Source organism: Trachemys scripta, chromosome 6 (assembly GCF_013100865.1).
Source record: "Trachemys scripta elegans isolate TJP31775 chromosome 6, CAS_Tse_1.0, whole genome shotgun sequence".
NCBI lineage: Eukaryota > Metazoa > Chordata > Testudines > Emydidae > Trachemys > Trachemys scripta.
In genome coordinates, this window is record NC_048303.1 from 13153249 (window position 1) to 13173801 (window position 20553).

The 20553-nt window shown below is 42.4% G+C and overlaps 2 protein-coding genes and 5 non-coding genes across 7 annotated transcripts; all 7 read right to left on the reverse strand.

Moving 5' to 3' along the window:
• Window positions 1–4191: 4191 nt before the first annotated feature.
• C6H18orf32 (chromosome 6 C18orf32 homolog) lies at window positions 4192–7997 on the reverse strand. Its single transcript, XM_034774203.1, has 3 exons — window positions 7905–7997; window positions 5857–6110; window positions 4192–5095 (listed from the first exon to the last, which is right to left on the reverse strand). Exons 2-3 carry the CDS (start codon window positions 6082–6084, stop codon window positions 5021–5023), a joined length of 303 nt encoding a protein of 100 aa, XP_034630094.1. The 5' UTR covers window positions 6085–6110; window positions 7905–7997; the 3' UTR covers window positions 4192–5020.
• A 4429-nt stretch (window positions 7998–12426) lies between these two features.
• Window positions 12427–20021, reverse strand: RPL17 (ribosomal protein L17). Its single transcript, XM_034774202.1, has 7 exons — window positions 19934–20021; window positions 18593–18646; window positions 18467–18507; window positions 16806–16940; window positions 15501–15599; window positions 14404–14595; window positions 12427–12515 (listed from the first exon to the last, which is right to left on the reverse strand). Exons 2-7 carry the CDS (start codon window positions 18630–18632, stop codon window positions 12468–12470), a joined length of 555 nt encoding a protein of 184 aa, XP_034630093.1. The 5' UTR covers window positions 18633–18646; window positions 19934–20021; the 3' UTR covers window positions 12427–12467.
• On the reverse strand, window positions 14227–14291 carry LOC117879698. The gene has a single exon (XR_004646353.1). It is a non-coding gene; the product is annotated as a small nucleolar RNA SNORD58 (small nucleolar RNA).
• LOC117879697 lies at window positions 14861–14926 on the reverse strand. Its single transcript, XR_004646352.1, has one exon. It is a non-coding gene; the product is annotated as a small nucleolar RNA SNORD58 (small nucleolar RNA).
• LOC117879694 lies at window positions 15667–15733 on the reverse strand. The gene has a single exon (XR_004646349.1). It is a non-coding gene; the product is annotated as a small nucleolar RNA SNORD58 (small nucleolar RNA).
• LOC117879696 lies at window positions 17745–17811 on the reverse strand. Its single transcript, XR_004646351.1, has one exon. It is a non-coding gene; the product is annotated as a small nucleolar RNA SNORD58 (small nucleolar RNA).
• On the reverse strand, window positions 18746–18812 carry LOC117879695. The gene has a single exon (XR_004646350.1). It is a non-coding gene; the product is annotated as a small nucleolar RNA SNORD58 (small nucleolar RNA).
• Window positions 20022–20553: the final 532 nt, after the last annotated feature.

Below are 20553 nucleotides of genomic sequence, written 5' to 3' on the forward strand. Positions count from 1 at the left end.
TTCCTATTAATACATGGCAGAGGGGAGGGGGAACTGAACCTCTTATTTTAATATTCCACTTACCTGTGCCATACAGAATAAAATAATCAACTGTTAACAACACCTGTAGTTAAAGTTCCACAACATTTCCCATTATAAAAACTCTGTTAAGTTTTTTATAACTTTGCCAAACTTCAACTGTTCAGTTTGAAATTTTCCATGCTTTAGTGCCTGTCTCAGGCTGAACTCTTTCTTGAAAGTTAAAGATGGTTCAACCGCTCCCTAGAACGAGATTAGGGAAAAGTGTTTTGCCCAGGTTAAATTTTTTTTTTTTTTTTTTTTTTTTTTTTTTTACAACCATTTTGTTGAGAAGCTCTAGGGCTAACGAGCTTTGGAGCAGGGACTTGAAATGTAACCTGGGTCTCTTGTTCCCATTGCTGTCCCTGTGAACACTTGCTCAAGTTATAAGCCTTGGAAAGATCTCAGTATGCAGATAGCCAGACTTGTTATTTTGGCTTCACAGTTCTTCCAAAGATTCCATTGGTGCTGAGCATGCTCCAGCTCAGGGCTGCAGGGGCCATGCAGGACCTTCCCTGCAATTGATGCTGCCAAGAAAAATTACATTCGAAACACGAAGGTTGCAAAGTCAAGCATTTGCAGGCTAGGAAATGACACTTGTTGCAGAGGATAATGGGGTGGGGAGGTGAGGAGGGGAACATGGCCTCGAGTGGCTACAGAATCAGATGAGGAGACAACTCAGCCCTGAGGAACACAGATTTCTACAGGTGACGGCAGAGAGTCTTTGCAAGCAGGAATCCATAAAAGGGATTCTATAGAGGGTGCTGGGGCTGATGGTGAGGTTGGTGGGTTTGTTACAGCACCAGCCAGTCTGCAGAGTCATGGGATATGGTTCACACATTCCCCTGCTGCAGTCACTCCTTCTTGCTTCTCTGGTAGGTCTCCTGGATTTCTTGGGAGGTTCCCAACTAGATTATTAGTATTCACTGGCCAAAAGAGAGTGTTAGTGACTCTGTAGTCTAGTGGATTAGGGAGGTAGAAGGTAAAGATTCAAATCTTCTCTCTGCCTGACTTAATTTGAATCCACATCTCTTACCTCCAAGTGAGTGCCTTTTACCTGCCTATAATCATTTTTTCTGGCTCAATGAATATTTGAGTTTATACAAAGTAGAACAGCTTTAGAAGTGGAATGTGAGAGTAGACTAGTCTCCAGTTCTCAGATAACCCATCCCTGTGAGTCACTTTATCTCTAGCATGAGGGAGTCTTGCCTGTGGTAGCTAGGTGTCAGGGAGCTATCAGCAACTCTCACTCTCCTCCGGATTACACAGCCCTGTCTTTGCCTTGCAGGTTAAGAAGAGGTGCACTTAAGTGCCCTTGATGTATTCCCAAGAGATATCCAGCCCCTGACATTGGCTACTTACATGAATTCTGGATCCTCTGTTCCCAAAGAAAGCATACCCCAGTTTTACCTTAGGTTCTGCACTGCTCCTGTATAACACAGTGCACTTATAAAACAAAAGAATTATTTAAGAAAACATTAACAGCCATACTGAGTCAGACCAAAGTCCATCTAGCCCAGTATCCTGACTTCCAACAGTGGCCAATGCCAAGTGCACCAGAGGGAATGAACAGAACAGGTAATCATCTAGTGATCCATCCCCTGTGGCCCATTCTCAGCTTCTGGCAAACAGAGGCCAGGGACACCATCCCTACCCATTCTGGCTAATAGCCATGGATGGACCTATCCTTCCTAAACTTACCTAGTTCTGTTTTGAACCCTGTTATAGTCTTGGCCTTCACAACATCCTCGGGCAAGGAGTTCCACAGGTTGTCTGAGAGTTGTGTGGAAAAAATACTTCCAGTAGAAACAAGAATGGAAACAAATGGTTACAATATAAAACAAAATCATAAAACGTGAATTAGAACTTACACTTGTTACCTTTCCTAGCTAATAAAGTAGGGTTCTACCTCCTCTCCCCCTGTCAAAGTGCAGTCTGGCACAGAGCTGGATGGCTTCCCAAGCACCAGGATCTAATCTTTCATGAAACACCCCTGCTCAACAAGAAGTCTCCTCAATGAATGGATGTAGAGTGTCTTTCTCCATCCTGTGATATACTGAATCAGTCTTTTGGCTTTATCCATAGACAGGATGATCTCATGTCTCCTATAATGTTCCTTTTTACTCCCAAGTGGTTTTCACTGTTTGCAGGTGTCTGATTGTTCTCCACTGATGGTTCTGGCATAAGGGAATGGTAGAGATAGGGCTTTACCTTACTGGCTAATCAAGTAGGGGAAAAACAACCACCCACTTGAATGGGCCATCACTGAGACATAGTCACCAGGGACTCTCAACTTTTACTTCAAGGCCATAAGGAATAAATTTCAATATAGTTAAATTATTCCTTAAAACTACCCATACACACAACTTGCAATGATTGAGTATTGCTAAGTTACAAGCTTTCAGCTGAGACCTCACATGCTACCCTTCATGAAGAAATACTCTGAAAGTGGTACTATATTAGGTATAATGAGTTTGTCAGGTCTGACACAGGATGGGCTTGTAAAGGACAATAAACCTTTTTTCCAGATGGCACCAATGGGCCTGTCACAGGTGTCTATATGCATCTTTAGGCACCTCATCCTGGCCCTAGGGGAGCTTCAGACTAAACCCACAGGAGCTTGATCTGCATAATGTGTAAAAATACCACTTAAGAACCAGGCAGAGACAGATGCATCCTGGAGGCGTATGCCTGGCTGCAAGGATGGTGTCGCCAAGAGGGCTTTGGCTTCCTTGACCATGAGATGTTGTTTTAAGAACTACTGAGCAGACCACCTACTGAAGAAGCAGAAGAGCATCTTTGGATACAGACTGGCTTACCTAGTGAGGGGGGCTTTATATTAGGTTTGATGGGGGCAAGAGACAAAAGCCCACAGGTAAGTCAAAAACATGGAGACCTGGGAGAAGGGTCAGAATCTGGGGAGAACATGGGCCATTATAGCAGGGATAAGGGAGAAAATAGAGGGGAAATCAAATTGGTATCTTAGATGTCTGTATACTATTGTGAGAAGTATGGGGAAGAAACAGGAAGAACTATAAATGCTAGTTGTTAAACACAACTACGACAGTTAGCATCACAGGTAATACATGACTGGAATATTGGTATAGAAGGGTACAGTTTGCTCAGAAAGGACAGGCAGAGAAAAAAAGGGAGAAGGTGTTGCCTTACATATCAAAGATGCATACACTTGGACTGAGTTTGAGATGGAAATAGGAGACAGACTTGTTAAGTCTCTGGGCAAGGATAAAATGGGTAACAAACAAGGGTGATATCATGGTAGAGGTCTACTATAGGCCACTTAGCCAGGAAGAAGTGGCAGATGAGGCTTTTTTCCCCAACAAACAACAAAATAATCCAAAACACAAAACTTGGTAGTGATGAGGGACTTCAACGGCCAGGGTGGATAAAAAAAATAAAAAATCAATGATTATAAAAAAAATTAAAAACTATCATCAAAAAAAATCTTTAAGATACATTATAGCTCAAATATCTCTTGTCATGGAATAGGGATTATAAATTCAAGTTATATAGTATGAGACAATATATTCACATAATGTTTAAGAAAAGTTTTGTAAATTAGTTCCAATAGTTCATGGATTAGGGACCCAATCTTATGAGGTTCCAGGGGCTTCTGTATAGATTTAGGGTTAATCTTTCTATCTACCCACTGGGACTCAGTGCTGTGTCTCCTAGTTATGCCCTCCATGAACCACCCACAATAGTTCTTCTCCAGACCTGTCACATATTTTTGGACTGTTCAGTAGAAGGAGCCCCTCCTCTGAATTGCCTTGACTCACGTACGATTCCAAACAGAACAGTTGCACTGGAGGTGTATACAGAAAGGGACTATTACCTTTATCAGCTCTGCAGAGCTGAGAGGCATCTAAAATAGCAGTGTTTCCACTAATAGAGTTAGGAGCAGAGCAGGACAGAAAGCAGCTTTTTCTATCGGGGGGGCCAGACCTGGCACTGGATGAAAAGTCAGGAAGCCAGCCACAAACAAAGCAAGCAGTTCAGATGCCATCCCTGTATTGGGGTCCCGGTCTATATAATATTCTCCTGAGCTTTGAGACTCTTCCATTCCAAGAACTAAATTTTAAAATAGAAAAAAAAAAAAAAACTAGAAACATTTTATAAGAAACAAATGTTTTAATAAAATGCCATTTTGTTTTAATTAAGTTACATAAGCAGGTTAACCAGTTTTTTCTGGACTTATTCTGAATTTTACAATTCTGATATCGACAATCTTAACTATGGTAGCTTGCACACAACATAGTAATTTTCTCATGCTATGTCCCTGCCATTCCTCAGGGCTTGCTTTCTGCTTCCAAAAACTAAATAAATCTTGTAAATATTGCACCTATTCTAGCTGATTGGTTACCAGGTTGAGATCTCTTTTTATAAGTTTTCTTCATAGCATTGCCAAGAAACACACTGATGTCCTCAGTGCAATCCATAACATCTTTAGCAGGGATGGGAGAGTTAAATCTCTTACAGCAAGAGATTGCACGTTACTCCATCAAACTATATTTGATGAAACCCTAACCTTTTGCATGAGGCTCTGAGAGCAGAGTAATGAGCTACAATGAAGTTTGAGTTTCAGGAACTGTTCTAAAATACATGGATTTTAGATGCATTACAAGACAACTATAAGAAACTGACACATTTACCATGTAAAGCTTCATTTATTGATAAAAATAAATTAATCTAGGATATCTAACCTTATCTGAACTGCATTACAGATGCAGAGAATTTCAGTAAATAAAATGTAGTAAGGAATAAGAATAGTTTAAAACAACTTCTCAAACATCTTAAAGAGAGAGCTGCTAAATTCACCCATTTCAGTGGCAGAGGAAATCCTCTGCTATAAACAACTCATGCTTCCTTTCAGGTAGAAGGGCCACCAAATCTCAAAGTGGGAACAGTATCACCAGTTCACATTGTGCAGCAAAGAAAAGTTCCTTTAATCAGTCTTCTTGTCAGAAACTTTTGTTGGTCCCTTTGCAGTGATTCCATTTGCGACCCCATTGCTTTCAATCTGAAATTGGAAGTGAGAGAGAGTACCATGAACCAATGGCAAAGAAAAATGCTTCACATTCAGAACCCTAGAGTTTAGTTGGGGGGGAAAGAATGAAGAGAGGAGTTCAGAACATCTGCCTCAGTTCTGAGAAATTTGCACTAACAGACTGAAATTTAAAGAAGTTAGGTAAAGCCTTATATACAATTCTTACTTTCTAAAAGGCCAGAGGGGGGAAAATGTATATAGAAGAGCTTATGCCCATTTCTTTGGATATTAAAGTGTAATTATGGTAAAAAAAAGTTACCGTGTTATTAAAAAAAACAAAACAAAAAACCCACTTGAAACATGTTGGTCAGTAAACACGACTTTTTAGTGGGACTGTAGAGCCAGTACAAGAAACTGGCTTCTGTTCTGCTTAATGCATCAGATGATTTAGGATTAGGATTTAATTGCTGAATTTTTTGTAGTGGAAAAGTAAGGAGACAGAAAAGCTCTTAAGCAGAAATATTAGATATAGCTGGGATAGAGCATGCCATTCTAGGACGATTCTGTTCCAAGAGGTCTCAGAGGTTGATTTGGGGCAATTGTTCTCCCTACTTAAGAAAACTGTACCTGGTTAGACAGTCACAACCTTTTCTGTTGTATCTGAATTTCCCCCAAAACAATCCACCATGCCCTTGTGACTTCCAGGTTGGATTGTTATAGGGTGCTCTCCTTGGGGATTCCTTGCTTAGCTACCTCCCTCCCTCCTCTAACATGCTTTAAAATATATTGCTTACCTTATACATTCCAAAATCATCTGTTGGGCCTAGATTTGTGGTTGAAGTCCCCAGAATAGTTCCAGTACTGTCTCCTTGGCCTTGTTTGGTGGCCAGTGTTCCCTGCACAGCTTTCCCAGGCCATATGCGCTTAATGAAAGGTGAAATTATAGGGTAGACATATGGCTCAAGGAATTTCTTATAGACCCAGAGCAGAATTGGAATGACGATACAAGGAATGCACACCATGGTTCTTTCCAATCCTCTGACAGAATCTGTTGATATAAGAGGTAATAAAATAGCATTGAAAACCAAAGGACTGACATTTTTTAAAGACTTTTAAAAATAAAAAACTTATAAAATAACTTTGCAATGCTTTAAGTTTAAGAAACCAATTTAAGTCTGTAATTTATATCAACATGTCTACTGCTTGCTCTTCATCCTTCCAACAGCTTATACAATAGAAACAGTGGATTTGTTTCTATAATGCAGTGTTTGGGTTGCAAACAATGCACGGGGGGGAGGGGGGGAAATCAGTCCTCAGCTAAATACTGTTTTTATTCAAACATTTAGAACTAGTGAAATTATTTAGAAATTCATGTATCAGAGGGGTAGCCGTGTTAGTCTGAATCTGTAAAAAGCAACAGAGGGTCCTGTGGCACCTTTAAGACTAACAGAAGCATTGGAGCATAAGCTTTTGTGGATGAAGGCCCACTTGTCTGATGAAGTGGGCATTCACCCACGAAAGCTTATGCTCCCAATACTTCTGTTAGTCTAAAAGGTGCCACAGGACCCTCTGTTGCTTTTCAGAAATTCATGTTAGTTTTTGTAAACATTTACCCAAACTTTGGACCTGAATTATCTGAAATTGCCTTTGTGTTGTCCAATTCTGCTTTGCCTGAGGACCACAGCAAAACTCCCATTGACTTCATTGGGAACAGGAACATCCTCTTGGTAAAGCTGAACCACATACAGTATTTAAAGTATGTAACTTAAAATAAGGACTTAAGAAAAAACTTCAGTCAAGATAATGAAGATCTTAAACTAGTCATCCTGTTCTGCCTCGTCATGTTGTATAAAGGGAACCTGAAAGTTTTCCTGCTTATTTCTTTATATTAGAAGTTCAGATGCTGTCTAAGAGACTAAGAATGGAGATTTCTTGAAACAAGCAAATAAGAAAGTGAAGACTGAGCAATGGAAAGGGGAAGGGATTTTAGTCACTGTTAAATTCTTTGTTTTCATAAAATCAATTTAACATTGCGGATAGAGGAAGTCTTTGTTAAAACTTCAATTGATCCCAACTCTTCCATTAAGTTAGGCAAGCAAACAACATATATCTTGGGAAGAAGGGGTGTCTCAAAAGTCTTCCAGCAAAGCCCAGAACTGGCATGCATGACATGTCAATGGCCAGATGGTTTCAAGGTCAGTATTCTTTTTCCACAAGAGGGTGTTTATTTTGCAGCCACAAAGCTGGAATTGTTGAGTGAGAACTTTTCGCTAGAAGCGCAATAGTCAATGAATGACAGGCAGCCGTGCATCCCCATCACAAAGGATTTAAACCAACCAACAAAAACTTGAACTCTTTTCCTGTTTATGACACGCAGACACCTAAAAGGGATTTATTTGCAGGAGTTGGAGGGAAATAGTGAGCGCAAAGACTCCAGGGGCCCAGCCACCTCCACCAGCCATAACAAAGCCAGAGGCAACCCTGGGCATAGGGCAAGAAGGGCCTCCCATCTTTCAGTGCCCCCACCAAGCACGAGGGGCACACGCGGGGGGGGGGGGGAGAGAAAGGGGTGTCCAGGCACCAGAAATGAGGGGCACGAGGAAAGCAGGCAGGGTAGTTGGGGATCAGTCCAGGGAGAAGCAGGTAGGTCAATGATAGTGGGCGTCGGGTGGGTTCTCCCTTCACCGGGGGAAGCCCCCCGCTCCCCTCGGGGAACAGCGCCCCCACCCCGCGGGGGCGGGGGGCGCGACCCCCGGCGGGGGGTAGATGGACCCCCCCCCCCCCCTATGAGGGGGGGGGGGGGGGAGAGAGACAAGGAACTCCCTGAGCGTAACGGACCCACCTGCCGGCTTCTTCTCCCACAACGGCCCCGCACCAACGGCACCAGCTGAGCTCTGACCAACGCCGCGCCGGAAGCCGCCTCTTCACTTCCGTCTTCCGGATGGAATTGATGACGCTACCGGCCCAGCGCCAATGGGAAAAGGAGCACCGTTGGTCACGTGCCCAAAACATAAGGGGTGGGAGTTGACGCCGACCGCCATGACACCAGAGGCAAAGCAGTAGAGGCCACAGCTGAAGAGGCTGGACTAGTCCCCCCCACCCGGCAGGACACGGCCAGACTGCTAGAGGGTAGAGTCCTGATCGAGCTGGAGAGGAGCTGGCCACCCCTTCCCCTGAGCCGTGGGGAGACTGGATCTTCCAACCAGGAGTTACCCACCCCAGAGCGGGCAAAGCTAGAGCAGTGTCGCACAGGCAACACGGGCCAGGTTGTTTTGCTAACCCCATCAAATGATTTTAGGTGCATCACACAACCTTTTTTCCCCCCCAGTCCGCATGATCACCTTGAGCAGCAAACATTTCTACTGGAAGAGAACATACGTATTGCTAAGTGAGCTGAAAACCCACAGAGCCAACATTAAGCTCGAAGGCCCCTTTCTTCCGTATGTCTTAAAGCAGTGGTTCTCCAATTTTTTCCCCAGTGCGGACCACTTGAAAATTGCTGAGGGTCTCAGCAGACCACTTAATGATCTTTCCAAATGTTTGTACCGTTAGCTAACTATTATAAAGCACTTTGGATAAAAGCTCTCTAAAAAAAAAAACCTTAATAAATGTTTTGTTGTTCTACAAATAAAAGCACACAACTGATAACAGTAGTCTTACCGTTCTAATGCAATAGATGTGCCCTTTCTCCCCTGCCACGGCAGCCCCTGAGCTGGGGAAGGAGAGGGCTCTCTCCCTGGCAGCCACAGCCCCGGAGCAGGGAAAAGTCGTCTTTTTTCTCTGGCCGCCGCAGCCCTGCACATTCCAAATTCCCCCACCCCCTAGTCTCACCCCAATGCCCCCTCCCACCATTGCCCCGAAGGCCACCACCTCACCTCACCTGTGCGTCTTCTCCAGGGTCCAGGCACCTAAATTAGTGGAGCCACGCCTGCACAGCTCCACTAATTAGATGGGTGGCCCTTCACTCTCTCTGTGCAGTCACCCAGGCTCGCACCTTAGAGGGACCTGTCTGTGGACCACTTGAATGGAGTGGTCCGTGGACCAGTTTGACCACCTCTGTCTTAAAGCACTTGGTGGTCAATATCATTAGCACCATTATCAGTAGTGCTGTTCAATGCTTGGGAAATGGGAATAGGGTTACCACTCTTTCAAAAGGCAAAAGTGCAGGAGCCCCGCCCCCAACCCTTCCTCTTTCCATGGCCTCACTCCCTGCTGCTCCTCTGTCCCAAGACCCTACCCCCCTGGCCAGGCACGAAACCTGAGCTGGGCCAAGGTAAGAGGAGCACAGGCTGCTGTGGGGAGCCCTAGACCCTCCACCTGCCCTTGGTGGGGGATTAGGATACCCAAGAATAGCCCGTGGCCCTGCCTGCTGCCCTGGGTCCAGGACATTGACCAAGGGTGCACATGCCTGACAGCTTATACCATCAGGGCCTGTATTACTGGCACCAAATACTTAAGTGTTCATTTCCATAATTTAAAGCAGGGCTGGGAAACTCGTGACTTAGGGGCTGCATACAACGTACCAGATCGGTTTATTTGGCCCACAAACAGTTAATAGATTTATTTTACTATGACATTTTTTCTCAACTGTTCTTTTCCTATGATAAACATATTGCACATAAAAAAGTGAAAGACTAGTTGTTAGGAGTGGCTGTGCACTTCTTTAGTTTGACAGTAATTTTCATCTGCACGAAGAACTTACAAAGTTAACCTCATTGCAGACAACAAAGGGTCCAGATATTTTTGATGTAGTTGAGAAAAGTGCAGATTTTTGAAAAGTTGGTGGCTGTTACAGATAGAGCACCTGCTGTGAGTGAACTAAAGGTCAAGTTTCAACATTTATCAAAGCAGTGGGGGGTTGTGTAGAAAAATTGCTGAACACAGATCATGTCATGAATGGGGTTGTGAAAGTTACAAACTTGATTGGAAGTGGCAACACATCACTGCATCATTGCAGATTTGTGGTAAATGCTTTTTGAGAGATTCCTTGCACTTCAAAGAGATAATTGCCTTTCTGAAAAACACTGCAAGTTTTGATACGGAGTTGTTACTGGAAAAGCTGGAATATTCCATTTTTCTTTTTAATAGGGCATTTTTTATTGACACAACCCAACCTCTGAATTATTTGAATCTGCAATTACAAGGCATAGACCACACTCTGTTAGATCTCATTGATCACCTGGATAGTTTCAGAAGAAAAGTTGGACTTTTCAAGACTCACCTGTTGCATTTGGATTTTGCCCATTTTACCCACTTTTGCCCAGCATGGCATCTACGCAAGTCAGTTTAGCAGGAACACTAGTGATGTTGAAATGATGCTTAATATCACCAAATTTTACAAGTTTTCAGCCTCACCTGATCCTTTTTAATGATCCACTTGCAGCTGTTGTCAATGACCAACCTTCTGAACTGCAACAGTAACTGCAAACTGATCTTTTCTTGGTTGCAGCTAATGAAAGTGATATTCAGTTTTGGAAACTGCTTTCAGAGTCCTGTTTCCCAAATCTGAAAAACTGGTTGTTGAAATTGTGTTCTATGTTTGGAAGCACTTACATCTGTGAAGGTAACTTCTCTACACTGAATCACTTGAAATCAAAGAAAAGGAATTGACTGACAGATGAAAACACTCTCCCATCTTAACGAGTTAGATGCACTAAAATTGATAGATATAAATTGATATATAGACTGAAGCTCACCCTCAAGTTTCACACAGTAAGATATTGTAACAATAAGCAGCAAAGAAAAAACGTTATTTGCTATTTTCATTCATTAATCCCCTGCTCTTCTGCATATTGAAAAAGATTAGTGAAAAATGTTTAATTTTTTTCTTAATTTAAAGGTGGTGCTGTATTTATATTTAAGAAAACTGGTTTTACACTGTGAATAGTTAGCTGTATGTGAACATGCTGTACCGTAAAACATTTGAGTTGCACAATAAACTAAAAAGGGTTTTAGTGGATTTTGTGGCCCTTTACTTCCTTAAAGTTGCCTATCTCTGCTTTAAAATTAGGATTTCACCTTAAACACTGACTTGTAATTTTTATATTTTGTAGAAGAAATAGATCTAATAGCAATAAATTCAATTTTGTCCACGCATTTACTTCAGTACAACTCAGAATATCAGTTTGAGCACAGGATTTTTAGATCAAATATATTCCTCAAACTTTGCTACACGAGAGATGTAAATACTTTAATCCCCCCCCCCCCCCCCCAGGTTTTGGAGAGAGTAGAAAGGAAGAGTACTGGGATTAAGAGAACAGGTAAGGAATTATAATTCCTAATTTCAGGAAAAACATTTTCTGAATGTTTGCATTGTAGACATTATAAAAATGAACAATGTCCTAATACTAACAAATCCCAAACATTCAATTGTTTTTACAATAAAAATGCAAGACTTCAAATGTCAAATGGTGCTATTTAGAGTAACTCTGCAGGTTAACAAGCAAATTAATCTATTCAGAGAAGAATACAAATACACCAGGGACAAGACTGATCAGGGGACTGGAAGCCTTTCAACTATTATCACCTCAAATCCAGCCCTAGTCAACGGTGACCAACATAACTAATGAGAACTGTTTAACAGCCTAGGTGAAATGAATGGCTGGACTCAGTCCATGTTCATGATGGGATAGCTTTCCACACAGAAAACCATCATAATGTACCTATGTGCTCCCCAGATGCCCAGGATCAAATGGGCATCAGTCTCCTCCCAAAAGTGGTCTTCCCGCAGAGCATGATTGAAAAACTGATGGGACAGCATGGAGAAAACTGCACTAACCATTTGTAGATAAATAGAAGTTAAATCTACTGTAATGTATAGCCATCTTTCAGCAATAAATTCAATATCTGCTAAACTAATTTCCTGCCTCACCTAAGAGAGCTACAAGTAATTCAATCCAATGTTATCTATCTACTATTCTCATTTATGAAAGCTAAAATAATATTGCTTCCAAAGTGATGTAGTGGGGGTAGAAATGAAAGATCAGGCATAACTCTGGACATTACACAACTTTCAAAGGTAAGTAAGTTCATTAAAAAGCAGTCAAAACACTTGTGTAAAAGAAGTTTACACTACCAGTTGATTTTACTGTTAACTTTTGTGATGCGTCTTATCATGAAGGCCATAGCTGATAATCCAAACAGAATTTTCAAACTCCAATCTGGAGATAATTTACAAATAACTGCTTAGGAAGGAATAGGGAAAGAAGCACACTTTTCAAAGACTTGATGAATCTCAAATAGTAACATGCAAATATTTAAATAGGGCAAAAAAACCCAAAACAGTTAAATATTGCAAATAAGTTATGATCAACAAAGCAAAACCCTGAAAAAGTTAATCTCTCAAGAAAGAGGCACACACGATATCCGTTTTCTTTTTTATTTATATACATCTGTTATGTCAGATTTACTCCCGAGCCATAAGTTTTTGCTTCTTCAGCTTCTTTTGAGAGATCTGAAAAATAAAAAGGAAAGAATGAAAATCTGCATCTATCAAGGAGATTATACCACCACTGTATATGTGACCTATCCATCCTCATCGAAAACCTGTGAAACACTTTCAAAAGACAAGCGTGGGAGCTTAAATCCATAACTTTGCTAGACACTAAAAATCATGGTCTTAATAAATACACTGAATTTATGGCTTATTACAAATCTCCCCCCCACCCTTTTTTTGTCCTATAAATACAGGGGTATTTTAACAGGCCACTTCACCTTGAGTCATCCCTTAGAATATGTGCTAACTACACCTCAACCCCCATATAACGCTATCCTCGGGAGCCAAAAAAATCATACCGCATTATAGGTGAAACCACGTTATATCGAACTTGCTTTGATCCGCCAGAGTGCGCAGCCTCGCCCCCTTGGAGCGCTGGTTTACAACGTTATATCCGAATTTGTGTTATATCGGGGTAGAGGTGTACTTAAGTGGTTCTCAAACTGTGAATCCAGACCCCAAAGTGGGTCACAGCCCCATTTTAATGGGGTTGCCAGAGTTCGCATTAGACTTCCTGGGGCCGAGGGCTGAAGCTCTTGGGCTTCGGCCCCTCCCCAAACCTGGGGTGGCAGGGCTCAGGCAGGCTCAGGCTTCGGTCCCCCCTCCTGGAGTTGTGTAGTATTTTTTGTTGTCAGAAGGAGGTCGCAGAGCAGTGAAGTTTGAGAACCCCTGTCCTAAACTGTTCAATCTTCTATTTAGCTATGACACTTAGTACCTTTCCCACACCTGAAGAAGAGCTCCGAGCTTGAAAGCTTGTCTCTCTCAACAGAAGTTAGTCCAATAAAAGGTATTATTACCTCACCCACCTTGTCTAATATCCTGGGATCAACACAGCAACACGGCCTACAATTAGGCCATTGTCATTCTCAGTTTGACATAAGAGTTTGGAAACCTTAGAAATGGGACTGCCCTAAGTGTGTACTATTTCACCAGCTGTCCTCTTAGTGTGGCTATTTTAATAGCCCATTTTGATATAACTGAACAACTCTTTTTACCTTGATGTTATCATGTGAATTTTTCTTCAGGAACAATTACTGTATATACTCGTTCATAAGCTGAATATTTTTGGTAAAAAAGTGACGCCTCAAAGAGCGGGGGTCGGCTTATAAACAGGTCTACACCAAAATTTTATCATTTAAAACTCTATGGAATCATTGAATTGAGTATCTAATACATTGTCGTTTTGTTTACCTGGAGCATCTGCAGGCACGGAGCCCCTCAGCTCCCTGTGGCCTCGGTTCGCCGTTCCCACCCAATGGGAGCTGCAGGAATGGTGCCACTTCCCGCAGCTCCCATTGGCTGGGAACGGCAAACTGCAGCCACTGGGAGCTGAGGGGCTCCGTGCCTATGAACGCTCCAGGTAAACAAAACGTCCCAACCTGCCAGCGGCTTACCCTGACAGGCCGTGAGCCAAAGTCTTCCAACCCCTGAAATATAGGGTCGGCTTATGAAAGGGTCATACAGTTTTTACCTATCCATCTGGGAGGGGGGGGGAGAGGGTGAGGGTCAGCTTATAAATGAATGGGCTAATGAACAAGTATATACGGTATAAGTATTTTTAAATTGGGGACTGGAAGCATACAAATGAAAGCCATCCCTTTCAGTGAAGTTATTTATAGGGAATCCTTTCATATTCTGAATGCTATATTTAAATTGTAACACTATTAAGGTTGCTCAGAATGCATTTTTTTCCATGGTTATTTCCAAAGGTGTCCTAAGATAAAATTGTTGCTATTATGATTATCTGAAAAATGCAGATGTGTTTAAAACACTGACAAATGAACAAGTCTATAATACACAAGATCAGAGAAAAACCACTCAATAAATACCACTAAAGTTTTCATACCTTTTTCTTCTGAGCAACTTCCTCTTCTGGCTTTGGAACAATTTGCTCCTTCTCAGTGAGGATCATCTCAATATGACAGGGGGAGCTCATATACGGGTTGATACGACCATGAGCTCTGTAGGTACGCCTGCGCATTTTGGGGGCCTTGTTAACCTGGATGTGCTCAATTACCAGAGAATCCACATCAAGACCCTGAAAAAATGCAACAGTAACTTGTAAGATTTATTCTAGGTTTATTTTCCTCTATGAACAAAACATTTTTGTTTGTACCAAAAAATGGCAGAACATGAAAACTGAAAAGTTATTACATGGGAACATGTGCTAGTTTATCATGGAAAAAATCTCACAAAAGTACATAGCATTTTTATGCATGTATAAAGTTGAAGAGTCAACTAATAGCTCAGGAAGACTAAAAAATTCAGACGGCCTTTTACAAGAAATATTCAAAATCATTATGATGGCTCAGAAATGAAGTTTGTTTCATTGTTATTCGAAAGGTGTCCTAAGATAGTCATCACTGCCACCACAGGTCACTACAATTTAGTTACGACATTATAAACAAAATGCAAGTTTTCCATGTGTAAAAAAAACAACAAAAAAACATGGACCTAACTGTGGATCTTAAAAGACTCATTTTTGACACATGTATTCATTCTTTATGTAGTCAAGTTGATAATTTAGTGTATGAACTAGGTACAATTTATAAGACTTCACGCCATGTTTTGTGCTCCAAAGATGTGCATAAATTTAAATATTTTAAGAGATATGGTGCCAAACCAAAACCCCAGATCCAGACCTCAGTACACAACTCAAAGCTCTCCAGGCTCCTCTGACCTTTCAGATTTTTTAACCACTGTTTAGGAGTATTTGGATCCAAGGTTTTGAGCTGCTTTAAATCAGTGGTACCCAAAATCAATAATGGAATGTGTCCACGTCTCCCCTCCCCAAGCCAGGGGCAGAGCTGCAGCCAGGAACAGGGGCAGGCGGCCAAGCTGCAGCTGAGCCACACTCTATCCCCTACATTCCTCCAAACCGCACACTCTAGTTTGGGGACCACTGCATTAAAATGTACATGTCCATTTGCATTTTTAACATACCTTGAGTTCAGCATTACTCTCAGCATTTTTGAGCATGTGCAGTAGGAACTCTGCACTCTTTTTAGGCCAACGCCCCTGTGTCCAGCCCCACTGCTTGGCCTGGAACGTTTAAGAGTTTTGTTTTAATTTTACTCAAAACAAAAACAATCACCTGTCTTTTACAAAGGTTGCTCAGAATACACATTTCTTTTCATGGTTAATCCAAAGGTGTCCTAAGAAAGTCATCATAGCAACCATAAATGCACATGACTCTACCAGCAATTCTAACCCAAAAATATAGGATGAAATCCCTTTTTGCTTTTTTAGCTAACACACCAAAATGACCGTATCTTCTTTCCAAATGCAATTAGCCCCGCACAAGCTTTCCATTCCCCTTTACCAGTGTTCAGGATCAACCAAAATACATCTGTCTTCTCATTTTATATACATGCCCAAGTTGGCTTTGTGGGGTTATTTTTTGTTTTGTTTTTAAAAGATATGAGTGCTATAATGTCAGCCTCCCCGATGCATGTCTGAACACATCAGTTCTGACTTACAGTATCGCTAATGACTGCTGCCCTGGACCTTCTAAACAAAGGCTGCCAACTATGTGAAATTACACGGAGGTTTATACTCATTAGAATGGACTGGGCTCACACTTATTTTTTGCTTATGATCTAAATCCGGGGTGAGCAAACTATGGTCCGAGGGCTGCATCTGGCCCTCCAGACATTTTAATCCAGCCCTCGAGCTCTTGCCGGGGAGCGGGGTCAGTGGCTTGCCCCACTCCACCACGGCTCCCAGAAGCAGCGGCATGTCCCTCTCTGGCTCCCACACACAGGGGGCAGCCAGTGGACTCTGCACGCTGTCCCCGCCCCAAGTGCTTACCCCGCAGCTCCCATTGGCTGGGAACCACATAGGACCCAGAGGGAGATGCTGCCGCTTCTGGAAGCTGCTTGAGGTAAGCACCGCCCAGAGCCTGCACCCCGACCCCCTACCCCAGCCCTGTTCCCTCTCCCTCCCTCCAAACCCCTGGGTCCCAGACCAGACCATCCTCCTGCACCCTGAACTCATTTCTGACCCCAGCCCAGAACCCTCATCCCCTCCCATACCCCAACCCCTAATTTTGTGAGCATTCATGGCCTGCCATATCATTTCCATACCCAGATGTGGCCCTCGAGCCAAACAGTTTGCCCACCCCTGATCTAAATACACCATTTTTTGCTTGTCATCAGTGGTGGGATACACACAATGCAACCTAGCCCTCTTCTACCACGAGAATCAATTATTCAAAGAGTCTTTCCAAATTTCAATCTCAACTCTTACCTGAGCGCATCTGCCAACTCCACCATTGTAACGACGGAAGGGAACACACTGCTTTTTTAGGGTCACATCCTTTAAGTATTTAGTGGCTTTCCGGATATGCATGCCCTTGATAGCTTGAGCGGTCTCACGAGTGTTCTAGCAACAAAACAAAGTATTGTACGTTCATGGATAGGTTTCTCTAAGTTCTTTTTTACTGGTAATTTAAGTATTCTTCTATCTAGGCACTACTTAGGCCACCCTCATTATAACTGTTTATTTAAAAATAGAATAATATTTCTCTTGCTTCTCAGCGGAGAAGGGGAAATAGCTGATTAGTTCTAGTTTTATGTTTTGTTGCTTAATTTGTGACTGTAGAGCTTAATAAATGCAAAGAAAGATTTTTTTATTTAGTTCTGAATGCGATGAGGTTAGCAGACATTGTCTAGTAGTGAATTCCATATTCATGGACTGACTTATGAATATTGTGCTTCCTGCATCCCTAAGCCCCATCCACTCGCCACTTCCACTGACAGTTTTGTAGTTCTTGTATAACCTAGCTGCTCCTTGAGGTCACTGGGGGGACCAGATCTTTCAAGTAGCAGTGACCAAACCCTTCACTATACTTCCTATTAATTACACCACTACTGATAGTCGAACAATGTTTGCCAAAATCAAATGCATAAAAAATTACAAATATTCAGCTACTTCAGACACAAAATATTGACATAAATTTACTCTTGTATTATGGTGGGGATTGGGCTAATTTAATACTATTTCATCCACTACTTCAGAGCCACATAGCCAAACTGTACCAAAAAAAAATTATAAAATCAAGGAAACAAAAAAAGGGGTCATATTAATTTCAAAGCCATATAAGAATACTGGAAGGAGGGAGATGAATTAATAGCTATCAAATGAAGGAAGATGCATGATAAATGAAATTTAACCTCTGGAAAAGTAGCTGCTCAGAACTCCATTTTCTTTTCATGATTAATCCAAAGGTGTCCTAAGAAAGTCATCATTGCAGCCACACAACACTGTTTCTCCAACAATAAAGGATGCACCCTTTCAATACGTAGACAGATATTACACTGCAATTATTCAAATATTTTTCTTTGATGGTCAGTATGACACAGTAAAATTGGCATCATGGTCTTTACGAACAGTAAAAAATAATTTAATGAAATTTAACAGAACTCCTCAGCTGTCTCTATCCTTAAGCATACGAACAACAAAGCATTAAACCAACATGTTTGAACACTTTTCCATTGGCTAAAAAAAAAGAATAGGACTAGATGAACCAGTGGTCTGATCTGATATGTATCAATTCCTATGTTCCCCTTATAAGCAGCTACTTTTCCCACTGCGTTGTATAATCTGCTAGGCAGCAAACTCCTTGGGATACAAACTGTTTTGTTTCTATATTTATGAACACAACCACTACAAACAGTGTTAATAGATTCCAAGGCCAAAAGGGACCATTGTGATCACCTAGTCGTACACAGTAGAACTACCCATGTGCTGACACTACCTTATACTACTGTACTTGTATAAGTAGTAACTTTAATGAATTCAAGAAATACAAAGGGAGAAGGTATTTTCTTCTAAAATTAATGTTTTTTCTATTCCTTACATTCTAAAAAAAACAAAACCAAAAAAATCCAAACATACACTCCACATACCTTGAAGTGGACTCGAAGGTTAGAACCCCTTGACTTGCATGCTATGGAAACAAAAAACAACATTTTGAACTTACAGAACCTGATTGATTCCTGAAAAGTGCAACCAATACTTGAAAAATCACTTACATTTGGTGGGGTTCTCTGGATCAAGTGAGTAGCGGACCATTTTCAGAGCTTAAACTGGAAAACAGTAATGAAGAGTTAGATTTCAAAGTTCTATCACATGTATGTCCAATATGCTGTTATTTCTTAGTTTGGCTGAGATAGCAGAGAGAAGCAGCTGCTCAGAAATGCATTTTATTTTCATGATTAATCCAAAGGTGTCCTAAGAAAGTCATCACTGCAGCCACAACCTTCTCATGAAAGCTGTTGTTTTTAAGAACAGTTCCTGTAGCGTTTGGCAGAGGGTATACATATGACCTAAACCGCTCAAATTGTGTGTGGCCTGTTGCAACACAACAGTAAAACATCCTTAATCTATCAGGACTTCTGGAAGAACATACATATGGGGACTCATGAATATATATGTATTTTTACATAGAATCATTCTTTGGATTTCCATACTGAAAACTCGTTATATACCATATACACATACATGCACCCACAGAGAGAACTTGTAATTATAAATATTGTTACCTAAACATCTTCATCCCAAACAGTTTCAGACAGAAATCTAGCCATTGCCTTAGCATTTTAGCCCCAGTGCACTGGGCACCGGTGCTCAGATACTCCAGCAATGAGCGCGGGCAGAAGAACAAGCACGCAAATAGCCCAGGCCGCGAGTGGGCTCCTTTCAGCATGTAAAAACAACACGGAGTCTGGTGGCACCTTAAAGACTAACAGATTTATTTGGGCATAAGCTTTCGTGAGTAAAAACCTCACTTCTTCGGATGCATAGAGTGAAAGTTACAGATGCAGGCATTATATACATGCATGTAACAGCCTCACTTCCCCGATCAACACATCAGTAACTAGGGCTCTTACACACACTCTAGTCAGAGAGGCAGCGATTAGCGAGCCACGTACAGAGCGCGCCTCCCACTGCAGTGAGCCAGCCCAGTCCCCCCCATCTCCCCTCCCGCTGCAGTGAGCCAGCCCAGTCCCCCCCACCGCCACGTCCGAGCCCCTCACCGCGGCATCTGGCCCCGACATACGGACTCTGTCGCCCTGCGTCCCCCAACAACTCTAGGCCGCGCGTCCCCTCCCCAGCTCCTCACCCGAGCTGGCACATCCGGGTCATTCGGAGCGTCCATGCGGGGGCACTCAGAGTCCGCCATTTTGCTCCCCCTCCCCCGTCCTCCCTGTGGCGGCCCCCGGGCACGGAAATATCGGTGCCAGCGGGCGGCTGAGCCCGTCCCCTCGCCGCCCAGAGCCGGCTCTAGGACTCCCAGGGCAGGATGGCGCCGAGGGGCGGCGGATTGAAGCCAGATCCGGGGCAGCCGGGCGCAGCAGCCATAACAGACTCACCTCTGGGGCCACCCGCACCGGGGAAGAGAAAGAACAAGGCCTGCTGGGAGATTTCGTGAAACCTCGAAGTCTCGCGAGAGTCTAGGAGGTGGGACGGGATTTCAGTTAGGGAGAGCTGTGGTGGTGCTGAGCTGGCCGATAGACGAGAAGAGCAGTAAGGGACCGTCTGCAAATAACATGTATTTGGGTAATTCAAAGTGTGCTGCAAAAGATTAAAACTAGAGGAGTTGGGGTTTTTCCCCAGTACTGAGACCTCCAGTTTCTACGAAAATGACAAAACTGTCAATTGTGTGAATTCAAACTTATAATTAATATACATTTTTGTAACATCTTTCATGTCAAAGAATCCCACAGAGCCTGAAATGCAGCCAACTCTGGGGATGTGGAGGGTACCAGGTATAACCCACGGAAAGTGGGCCAGAACCAAAACCCCAGATCTTGTTTGTTACTTATCTGAATCCTGGAGTCAGGGTCCTGGGCACTACCAGACTATAAAATATAATAATTTGATAATAAATCATTAACAACAGCAATTAATAAAAAGCTCCCCCCACATTATGCACCAATCACAAAAATTCTAACTGGCTGCTGCAAGAAGAATTCTGTGGCACCCTTGCAGA